This window comes from Ursus arctos, unplaced genomic scaffold, assembly GCF_023065955.2.
Source record: "Ursus arctos isolate Adak ecotype North America unplaced genomic scaffold, UrsArc2.0 scaffold_7, whole genome shotgun sequence".
NCBI classification, from domain to species: domain Eukaryota; kingdom Metazoa; phylum Chordata; class Mammalia; order Carnivora; family Ursidae; genus Ursus; species Ursus arctos.
Window position 1 is genome coordinate 16,884,619 of NW_026623089.1, and position 12,135 is coordinate 16,896,753.

General features: G+C 45.2%; 1 protein-coding gene across 49 annotated transcripts in view; it reads right to left on the reverse strand.

Moving 5' to 3' along the window:
* The window catches only part of TCF7L2 (transcription factor 7 like 2), a 194,951-nt gene that overhangs the window by 116,151 nt on the left and 66,665 nt on the right, over nt 1-12,135 (reverse strand). For all 49 annotated transcript variants that reach the window (XM_026494148.4, XM_026494136.4, XM_026494166.4 and 46 more), the window contains one exon: nt 3,151-3,252. In XM_026494148.4, coding sequence (XP_026349933.1) covers nt 3,151-3,252 — 102 coding nt within the window. The remainder of the gene's footprint in view (nt 1-3,150; nt 3,253-12,135) is intronic.

The window sequence follows — 12,135 nt, forward strand, 5'->3', positions numbered from 1 at the left end:
GATGTGACAACGTTTTCTTTAAGGGAATGAAAAACAAAATGAGAGGAAGAGTCCAGGGTATGGAGGAGAGTAAGCCATCCGCTGGCAGAGCTGAACAAACCCAGACTCTCTGGACCAATGCTGAGCTATACACAGACCCCAGGGATACATCAGCCATCACCGAATGTGCTGTTTATAAATACAGACACCCCGTGCCCGCCAAACTGATTTTAGTTGATACATTGCCCTATGTCCAGTGAAGAGGGGATCATCCATTCATGGTCCCAAGGTAGGACTCCTCTATTCCCAAAACTGTATGAGACCCTGGATGGATGCAGAGGTCAACAACCACAGCCTTTCTTCTACGCGACCTGCCCATGTCCCTCTACCAAGCCCACCCACGCTAGCACCCTCTCCTCACCCCTTAGTGTCACGTGAAGACTGCAGAAATGCACGATTACGGGGTAATCCGGATAACCAAAGACATCATTCAGTTGCCACAGCATTAAGTATTTCACAAATCTGGTTTCCTTGTAGCCCAGCTGTGGCCTTTTCTCCTCTGTCCGCTCCCAGAGCCCACCCTCCTCCACAGCCTAGAACCTCTACACAGTGGCCATTCCCGGGGTCCCCAGGAGCACAGCAGGAAGCACGAAAGCTGTAGCTGCCGGCCGCGGCTCCCTGGGACAAGGGTCTCCATCTGAAGTGTGCTCCAAGTGGTGGCTGTGGAAAACACGCCTCCTGAGACAGCAGAGGATAAAGGAACCCAAGTCCCCTTGCGCTCCCCTTTCCTAAAATCCACACTGGCTCTGGATAAAATGTCTTTCCATCTCCTCAGATTGTTCATTTCCAAACATGAAAATAAGTATACTTAGGGTCTACCCTGGGGCAACTGGTCCTGTGGGCTACGTGGGGAGGCAGCATCATGGAGCTCTCTGGAAATGGATAAGCCCCACTCTCACCCTTGGGCGATGGTCACCAGAGCGGGCCCGCAACCTCCATCCACACCCACAAGGGGCTGTGTCCACTCTGAACCACTTCTAAGAATGGCACCTTCTCTCCACTCAAAGAGAAAAAAAGCCTCCAAGAGATTTTAAAGATAACGTCCTTCCTCTGTAGCTTTAAAAAAAAAAAAAAAAAAAAAGCGGCAGCCCTGCCAAGCATTTCCAGAAGCAGAGAAATAAATTTCAAAGCCTAGACACACAATGGGAAATACAGGGAGGCAGGAAAAGTGAAAAAAGTGAAAAGGACATGCTTCCTCATTTTACCCTCTAGGACACTGTAACTCTTGCACTTTTTAAAAATCTTTGTATACTGTTAAAATGGTTTTTATATGGCATTCACTTTTCTCAGAGAAACCTGCAATCGGAACCCCGAACCAACAACGTCTTACCACCTATGACACTGTCCCTGATGATGACCCAATTTATAGTTCGCAGAACAGAACCAGCCACACAAAAGTTACTCCCTTAGGAAAGAACATGCCACGAGGCCCCGGAAGAGGAGCCGAGAACTGGGTCCCGTCCTCGCTCTGGCCACTAACTCAGCGTGTGACATTGGGCAATTCACTTAGGGCATCTCTGGGCCTGTTTCCTTTTCTGAGAGCAGGCTGGGCCGAGATGATCTAAGATCACTTCCAGCCCTGAAATCTTGACATTAGAGGAGCATGTGTAATCATGAGCACCCATGTTACTGCGGGCTTGGAGGAAGCTTCTGGAAAAATGTCAGCCTTGCTATGTGCCTTATTTATAACATAAGAATTTGTAGAACATTTTCACACACGATGACTCAAGAGACGTGGTTTAACGGAAATAAATCACTTTGTAATATATACATACACATACATATATATTTAATATTCATATAACAGAGGCATAATTCATTAAATAATATATACTCAATTACAGCAAGCTACAAAGTAAGGAGGCAGTTAGCCTGAAATTTGACACAATGCGTCTTAAAATTTTTCTACTTAAGAAAATCATTTTGTCATTTTGCCATTTTTAGAAATTACAAGTAACATAGAGGCAAAATACATTAATGGGTAACATTTTGTGGTACTTGAATAAAAAATACATGAATTATTTCATGTTTTGCATAATTCTACCTGTCATAGATTCATTATAAAAATGTGTCTTCCATTAATTATTTTAAAAGTATGAAGTCCAGCTCATGATATAAACATACAGAGGAGAATATTCTAATAAGGCTGGGCCATCTTCTCAAGAGGTTAATTTATAAATTCCACTTTCAGAGCCTACAAAATCCAAAAGTACATTAAAAATATATGTAGGGGCGCCTGGGTGGCACAGCGGTTAAGCGTCTGCCTTCGGCTCAGGGCGTGATCCTGGCGTTATGGGATCGAGCCCCACATCAGGCTCGTCCACTGTGAGCCTGCTTCTTCCTCTCCCACTCCCCCTGCTTATGTTCCCTCTCTCGCTGGCTGTCTCTATCTCTGTCGAATAAATAAATAAAATCTTTAAAAAAAAAAAAAAAAAAAAAAAAAAAAAAAAAAAAAAAATATATGTAGACACACACTTTACGTTGTAGTCTCTCACTACTAAAAACAAGTGTTTCCTATGTTAAACCCACAGGCTCTTGAAGCCACGGATGGACAGATTAAGTTTAACTTAAGCCTTTCCAAATTCATTTCTACTCTCCATTTGCAGTCACTCAGCCCAGATAAACGTTTGCTGATGTTAACGTAGGATATTACTTTCCAACAATTAAGATAAATGGGGGGGGGGGGTCCTCAAATCCAGCGCTTCCCTTTTGAATTTTCTAATTCCCTGTTCTGCAACTCACCTCTGCTAAATGAGTTTTTCAGAAAAGGACCTGGGGGTTGTGTTTTTTAAACTGCTTTGGCACCATTTCCAGTCTCCCCCAAACCATGTGTGATAGTGCCCCATTAACTGGAGACCACAAGGCTGGACTAACCCAACACCAGGAGGAAGGGGTGGTGGGAAGATCTGGAAAATTTCCGGGTGAGTAACAATCACTAAGGTCCAATAGCAGAAAACAGATATCTTCTAGATATAAACCATATCCAAGACTATTCCAAAAATACGCATTTTTAAAGAGAAAAAAACGGGTAAACAAGGCCTGTTACCAACAAGAGTATCTTTTTCATCTCCCCCCGGTAAAGGAAGCAACTGCCTTTGTAAGGTCACTTACGACAATGTGTGCCGGCGACGGAGAGCGGGCATCCTTGAGGGCTTGTCTGCTCTGGAGGGTCCCCGCCTGGACATCAAGCAGTGGCCATTTCATTTGGAGATACTGGAGGGAGGAAACAAAACGTGGCAAATGAATTTAGAAAAGAAATGCAAAACCACTATCCCAAGACGTAAGTCCTGGGGTGCCTGATACACAGATGAGAAACTAAAAGGAGTAAGGACATGCAAATAACAACACTGAACAAATTTAAAAGCATGCAAATAACAACAACATCAACAGAAAAATCATACCATACCAACAGGTCCTTCCTTAGCGCTCACATTCAAAGGTACGTTTATAGAACATCAACGCTATTAGCAACTACAGTTTGGTCTCTGCGTTCAACAGTCAGGCTGCCTCGGATGACATGATTTCATTAATCCTGCCTCATTCAGAGGGAAACAACAGAGATGCGGGAGAGAAGAGAAGGGAGAGAGCACAGGCCCTCCAAAGGAAGAAAGAAAACAGGAGTCTCAAGTCAGAGGTGTCTAGGAGACCATCAATTCCAGATCTGCTTTCAGTGACTTCATTTCTGAAATGCTATCATCCTTCACTTTAAAGTTGAGTGTATATATACCTGCAACTGTCCTTTAGTAGAATCTACTCGAGTAGATGAGGACGGAACTCCTCATCCAACCCAAAAGCTTTTAAAACAAAAATATTTCTCAGGGCACCTGTGTGGCTTAGTCCATTAAGTGTCCAACTCTTGGTCTCAGCTCAGGTCATGATCTCGGGGTCTTGAGATCAAGCTCCACGTCGGGCTCCACACTCAGCGGGGAGCCTGCTTGGGATTCTCTCCCTCCCCCTGCCCCTCCCCCTGCTCGCTCACGGTCGCTCTCAAATAAATAAATAAATCTTTGAAAAAAAGTACTTCTCAGGAAGAGATGTACAAACGGGGCACGGTGCAATTTATATGCTCATCTCAAAAGGCCCGAGAAATTCTTAAATATGCACAAGTTTACCAGAGAAATTAAGTTAAAGGTATAAGCCAATGACATCTATCTCTACTCTTCTTTGAGGTGGGAAATACATGGCACAAAGGAAAGGAAGTCACATCTGTCACAAGTGATACATCAGCTTTCAGAAGGACTTGAACAATCAACTGACCCAACTCCCCACTGTACAAACAAGGAAAAGTGAGGAAAGTTAGCTCGCCCAGTCACAGAGATGCTTAGCACACATATAAGCAACTCCAAGGCACTTGACTTTCACAGCTGACATCACACCAGTTATACTCAGGAAACCTTCAGACAAGTGAACAAAACTGAAGACACAACACTAAGATTTTAATAAGGACATCGCCAGCCTTTGTATCTCTGAAGGCCAACTGTTTAATGCACCAGTTAATGCTTGGAGGGAATATAAGAGGCCATCTTATCTTTTCAGAGAACCCAGAATGAAATAAATGGCTAGTTTTCATATAAATTGTACAGGAAATTTTACTCAATGAATAATAATTAAACTCTTTGTACATAGCTTTCTTGTGAAGGATTAAGGAGATAGGAAGATGTCTGCCCTCAGGGAGCTTATGCCCATGTGAGGGAACCAACTCACACTCAGATTAAGTCTGGATAGAATGTAGTGGAAATGGCAGAGACTAAGGGAATGATGCCTAGGGAATGCCAAGAAGGAAGACAGGATTTCTAAGGAAAGAGACTGGGCAAGGCTGCACAGAGTAGGAAAGATTTCAACAGAAAAAAAAAAGGACAGCCAAGGGCAGTCCGGAAAGAAGGAAGAGTTGGCTCAGATCCCGTGTGAAACAGAAGGGCAAAAACCGCACAGGAGCTTTCTATAGGCTCCTTAAAGATACAACTGTCCAGCGACTTCAAACCAAACACAGTTACGCCTAAAACTAGAAGACCATGGCCCACGAGCGACCTGCCAAAGCGCACAGCCATTCTCCCAACCTAGATCTGTACAAGATGAGAGCACTTCTACAACCTCAGAGCTGTTATCCGGTAGGCTCTTGTGTGAGGGAACCTGGTTACTAGTTCTGGTGACTCACCACAAGACCTTGCATCAAATCCCTTTGCTTCTATGGACCTCTAGTTTTTCATCAGTCAACTGAAGGGGTTGTCCTATCTGGGATGGGGAGGAGGGGGAGGCTGCCCCAGCACTTAAGGATTCTGGACTCCCAGGCAGTACATACCAGCAGGCACCCCACTCCCTGCCTCAGTCAGCCTCATAATCAAGCCATTTCCAAATATCTTCTTTGGGGGCAGTAGCATCCCAAGTTGAGAGCCACTGTAATAAATGTTTCCATGGTCTCCCTCAGCCAGTAACCCAAGCCAGTGGGCCATGGGAACATATTCCGCCCCACCTCACCCTGACTGCTTCCCATTCTCACCTGCCACATAAATATATGAGCCTCATGGGTCAGAACCACTCAAAAGCATCACTTCCTTGAGGCCAACCAAAATGAACACCTGCCAATACTCATCTCTCCTCTCATAAAATCCTGTGAGGAAAAATGCCAAGCTGAGTGCCACACACCTACACCTCATGCTACCCTCAGTGGGCAGGGTTAGATTAACAGACAGGTTTCCATCTTTGTCCATCTGCAAAATGAATTCGATCGCATCCAAATGCCGGCTCCACAGAATTCGGAAATTTAGGCTTTGTTTAAGGTGACAGACCTGCCCTGAGGACCCCACCAGAGAACTGTCATACCCATAATGCAATATTAACGCAGAGTCTTATAATTCTTATTTTACATAAAAGCTTCATTGTGTGCCATATCCAATCTCCGCAGGCTACCTGCACCACTATTTTTATGAGCCTACATTTCAGCGCTCCAAGCCTACAATACACATAATTTTCAATTATGTTAGGGCAGCCCAGGATCACTGCCTATATAACATTACTGGTTGGAGGAAATGAGACTCGGCCCCACTGCCCAGAGAGAGCTAACCAAATCCAGATGGTGGAGGAAGACAGCCCCAATCCTGCTGGCTTGCAAGGACTCCACGGTGACAGCCTCAACCTCTCCATCCCAGTGCAACTTGATCCCACAGAATGGCTGGGCCCCCGCAAATCTGTGCCCGTCCCATGGAAACTGGCATTCAGGCTGACGAGGTTCCTTCTGGGGAAATAAGTATTATGTCAGGATTTTTTAAAGGAAGTTATTAACCTCCTCCAAAAGTGATGGGTTTCCCAGGTTCCTTCATCTTCTACAATTGGTCCTTATTAATAAGGAAAATAAATAAATAAAGGGAAGAAAAAGGAAATTAGGTACGATTATGGCCTAGAGGAAAATCTTTTCCTTCCTGGAGACACTAAGCAGCGGGAAATTCTATTCTGTTGGGTCCTAAAGGAAGACCCGAAGGAGGAGGCATCTCGGATTTACGAAAGGGCTGGAACGCCACGCTGCATTTTCCCCCTGGTCCAACTTCGGTTTTATATCCTTTTGGGGAAGAAGAAAAAAAAAAGTTCCCACCATCCCACTATAAAAACAACACTGGGCTCTAGCTCCCTTCCTTTCAGGCTGCTCAACGTGGAAATTATGAATTGCCTACAAAAACATTAAACTTTTCAGCAAACTGCAATCAAACGGGGCCGTGGGAATTCCTGCATTGAAAACTGTTGAAATGGAGTCCTGCTCAACTCTCATTTTGCAAAAAAAATAATAATAAATATATAAGGCCATCCTGGCTTAAGTGTTTCATCCTTTGTTTAATACTAATGTTCTGCTCGTGGCCCATTAGGGTTTTTCCCCAAATCATATTTTATGATATGTCTCAGGGAGCTTAAGTTAAGCTTCAGACCTGTGGACAAAGTCTCGAAATATATACAAAACCAACAGTCTGAACAGAATCAAGGCACTTTAAAAGCCTGTTAAATTGTCAGCAAAAAAAAAAAAAAAAAAAAAAAAAAGGTATGCAACTCGAACATCTCTTCCTCCTCCCCCAATTAAAAAAAAAAAAAAAGGACAAGGAAAGGCAAAGGGGAAGGGGTCTTCCAAATCAGAAGACCCCTCCAGGATCCAGGTACAAGTGGGCCTGAGGGAACGTGCTCCCAACAAAGACACCCCCATCTTCGTGGGTCCAGCTTCAGTAGCCAAGAGGACAAGGAGAGGCTGCCCCAAGAACCTGCATCTAGCTGGGGGTTGTTGGGGCCCCGGTACTAAAGTTAATATTCTAAACAAATAGGGCAACTCAGAGGCCAACGATAATGCTGATGACAAAGTTCCCTGGAAACCCCACATCGCTGATAAAATACCAACGCAGCTTGGCAGCACTTCCTGTCAGTGAGTCCATCTCCTGGATGGACAGGCAAGGGGAGTCCATCCCCTTACTTGTTCAGGACAGGGTTGGCAAACTTTTTCCATAAAAGGCCCAGAGTATGTATCTTAAGCTCTGCAACCCATACCGTCTTGGTCCTAACAGCTCGGCCGTGGTAACACAGAAGCAGTCATGGGCGATACATGTACCTACCACGTCACGGCCGTGTTCTAATAAAACTTTATTTATAGATGCTGATCTATAGATTCCATAGGACTGTCCTGAGTCAGGAAATACTCTTCTTCTCTTGGCTTTTTTCAACCGTTTAAAAATAATAAAAACCATTTTTAGCTCACAGGCCATACAAAAAGAGGTGACAGGACAGCTTTGGCCCTGAGCCATAGTTGGCAATCGGTGGCTTACGGAATGAATGTGTAAAGACCTGATTTCGTGTCAGACAGGATACATTCCTTCGCTGGGCCTAAAATCCAGACAGCCGAACGTGATTATTCGGTGGTCCAAAAGCAACGTTTTGAATTGAATTGTCACTAGCAAACTCCAGTTTGGGAGGAAAAGTTTGGAAAAGAATCTGAGCTTTCCAGCCATGACTCCCAGTCACAAGGTCTAACCACTAGACCACAATCTCACCGAAATAACTATTCCCCCTTTCCAAAATGGAAGTTTGAAAATCCCTGAGCAATTCTGACTGGAAAAAGTTCACGTGTTCGAAAGTTCTCACCCACTTCCCAGGAAACACTGGCAATGTGTCACATGTCATCGAATCATCTGGAAAGAGCACCAGGCAGAAACGCTGCAGGTCATGGGCAATGTGCCCCGTGTGCTCTGGGAATCACCTTTCTAGGTTCGGAACCTCCTCTCTCCAGAGCCTTTCCGTGTGTACCACTCTCACACATGGCAAAGTTGGAATGAACCCCGTGTCAACTCTGCCCACCCCCAACAGATGGCATTGGCCATGGACTCCGGCAAGACGGGGAGGTGGGGGCCACCATGGGGTCTGAACAGACTGCTACACAGGGATGAAACTGGCCTCTTCTGGAAAACTAGGCCCCACTAAAAACCTATCACCCAGAAAAGGACTGATTTTAAACACTGTGAAGGCCTTGCTCCCCACCCTTGCCTGGTAGATGGGCATCCTTGACCTAAGTACAAAACAACAACAAAAACAGCCTTTTCAATCCAAGCTTTCTCAGCAGGTGCACTTCTTCCTAGGAAAATCCATTTTTCAAGAATTCAAAGTCATGGGAAACCATCCTCATGACAGACCAGAGCTGCGGAGTCTTCCTAACTCCCAAGCCCCAGCTCGTAAGGGTTGTGTTTCTCATAAAACAGAAAGTCCCTATTTTGTCCAAATACCCAAACCGAGAGACCACGAGCCATGGTCTCTCACGTCCAAACCCATGAGTCCCTCCTCCTCTGCGAGGTGACCATTTAGGCAAGCTGTGTGGCTGCATCGTAGGCCATGCTGATCTGCCACAAATGTGCGAGCCAGAAGGGGGAAAGCATGACATGACAGTAATGTTCACACCACTCCACTTTACAAAAGAAAAGTCCACCAGAAGCCACTCGTCCTAAGAGGAAAATGGAAAAACCTCATGAGTGAGACAACAGGAAGCCCAAGTATATTGCCCACGGCACGCACGCCTTTCTTCAGGGGCTCACGCTGAGAGATACGTCCTCAAGTCGCAGCCACACACACCGGTCTGTTAAAGAACACGCTTGGCTCTCTCTTTTCAGAACCTACCTCTTTTCTCAGAACTGGAAGATGGAAAATCCAGCCCATCTTCTATAAATAAGTAATTCTGCCCTGGGGGTCAAGGAAACCCAATATATCCAGAGTGGTTAAATTATAAGAAGCTGTGATTAATATTCTGTCCTACCCTCTGAATCAAACAGGTACCAACAGGTTTCCCAAAGCTAGCATGGATCGCATATACCTAACAGTGAAATGATACCAGAAGTCATCAGAATCCTGCAGGATCCTCACAGCCACCATTACAAAATCAGTCTGAGCAATTTTCCCGCAGATCCAGGAGGTACAGAGATTAGGTTGCTTTGTTCTAGGTTAAAACATAGCCCAGGAATTGCTTCTTTTTTTTTTTTTTTTTTAAGATTTTATTTATTTATTCGAAAGAGAGAGAACACGAGCAGGGCAGAGGGAGAGAGAGAAGTAGACTCTCCACTGAGCAGGGAGCCTGCTGAGGGACTCAGTCCCAGGACCCTGGGATCGTGACCTGAGCCAAAAGCAGATGCTTAACCCAATGAGCCACCCAGGCGCCCCCCAGGAATTGCTTCTTTTGAAAAATCCACATAAGAGCCTAAGATAGAGGCTCCAGTTAAAGAGGCATTATTTGCCCGTAAAGTGTGACTGTACAGAAAAAGAAAATCAGGAACATGTGATTGTGGCCAGTTGGGGTATAGCATAAGTGAGTCTGTACTATTGTTACCAAAGGAAGGAAAACCGAAGACCTCGAAGGCTGGGTACATTCTGAACTTGGAGAAGGAAAAGGCCACAGAAGAAAATGAAATAAGAATCTAGGATTGATTTTATTTTTCCTTTTTTTTGTTTTTAATGACACCAAACACAGTGGGGGAACTTAGGAATGTTTCCCTTAAAGTCACTATCTGTTTCTCAGCATAAAAGGAATATGGGGGAAAGGCAGGGAATCCGGTCATCGTGTAAAACAACAATTCAGTAGCTCTGCCTTCTATCTCTAGGAGTTGGTTGCTACAGCATTTTTAAATGAAATTCTTGCAGCTACCTTTTTCTTCCTCATCGTAACAATCCAAAGGGTCATAACAGTATCGTTTCACATTTAGGGAGTACTTTAGAGTTCAAAACCACATTCGCTATAATCCTATAAAATAAATGAGCAGGAAGTTGCAACTAAAGTCCGTACAACCCAGACCCAGCTTGCCTGAGGTCCCTGGGTCAGTGGGCCTTCTCGTGCGCACACCCCCAGACCACCGCTGTGTTTGCACGCCAGGAGCTCACAGGCAACACCGCAGAGTGGAGCAGCCCCAAAGGAATAGACCAGCCTCTCCAGCGCCTACAGGCTCTCTTCTCCCCCACCTCCCCAGGTTGCTGGGCAAACATTAAATTATTTTCTTCCAAAGCGACTAGAAAATTATTTCTACGAGAGCTACTGAGGCCACTGGTACTAAGGGGGTCACCGAGGAAAACAAGCAAATAACAAACCAAAAAATCCAATAACCAAAACTTTTTCTCTCACCAGCTATTCAATACCCCTGTTCCTGAGATATTTTTGCATTTCCTAGGTCAGTGGTTTTGCCGGGAGGCTATGGTTTGGCAGTTCAGGGAAGCACAGCTGGATAGAATTTCACCAGGCCCTTCCTCTCAAACCCAGCTGGGCCCCCCTGGGGCTGGGAGCTGGGCCTTCTTTCCACCCTCCTGAAAAAGTCACTCTGAAAATCATGGCTGTGTGTTCCTGGGGTAGCACAAGAGGGAGAAAGCGTCCAGAAACCCACTCTCCAGGCCCACTTCTGCCACTATCTGGACAATCACTTTGCTTCGTCACTGGGCCACCTCTTCCTCACTCTGGGCCCAAGTCCGTAAGCGATGAATCACTAAATTCTCCTCCTGAAAACAGTACTATACTGCATGTTCGCTAACTAGAATTTAAATAAAAATTGGGGGGAAAAAAATTAAAAAGACTACAACACGCCACTAGAGATCCTAGAATTTCAGCTGCACGCCAGGACTGGAGAGGACTTTGGGAGTAAGTAAGCACACTTTGTGTACGATAGGACTGTGTCCTTCCCGGCCCACGTAATGGTGAGGCGGGCTCCCGTGCGTCGTTCAGCTGATGAGTTCGGACATGTGTTGCATCTGGCCTGCAGCGCTTACTTACCAGTGTGGTTTTCCTCTGCCGTGATGACGCAGAGCACGTGACAAGGTGACTTCTCCACCAGCCTTTGACCCAGATGGAGAGAACAGAGCAGAGCCTCAAGAGTACCAGTGATAGATACGCGTTCCGGGCAGTAAGTAAGAGTTTCATATAATCCACTGCGATTTAGGAGATGTTTGTTGCTACAGCATAACCTAGCCTCCCCTCACCTATATACCCACTTGCTTGCCTGCTTGGAAGAGACATATAACAGAGGTAATCCACGGTCTATTTTCTATGACTAAAAGAAAAAAAAATCGAACAGGCATCCTGAAATTCATTACAAGAAAGAAAGGAAGGAAGGGAGAGAGGGAGGGAGGAAGGAAGAAAGAAAGAAAAGAAAGAAAAGGAAGGAAGGAAGGAAGGAAGGAAGGAAGGAAGGAAGGAAGGAAGGGAAATTAGCTCGCAAGTTCCATTCTCTTCTAACACAGAGATTCCTGCAGCATTTACAAAGCGCACGCTCTGTGTCCAGTGTGGACTAGAAATTGAGGCCTAGAGCAGTCACCTAAGAACCAGTCAATGGGACAATAAGCTAGTCAATGGTACAGGGACTAACACAAGAAGTAGAAATATTATAAAGAAAGATTTACTTCATGATGGTAACATGGTCCTACAGTTCCTACACCTTGCTGGTCTATTTAGCAAGACTTTCCTCCTGACCCACTCTGGACTTGCTAAATCCAACTATCTGGGAGGGGGCCCAAGGGTCTGTAATTTTTTCCCCCAACTTGTCATGTGACCCTGATGATCAGTAATTAGCACAAACTATCAGTTCCAGGGCAGTATCAATAATAAGCACG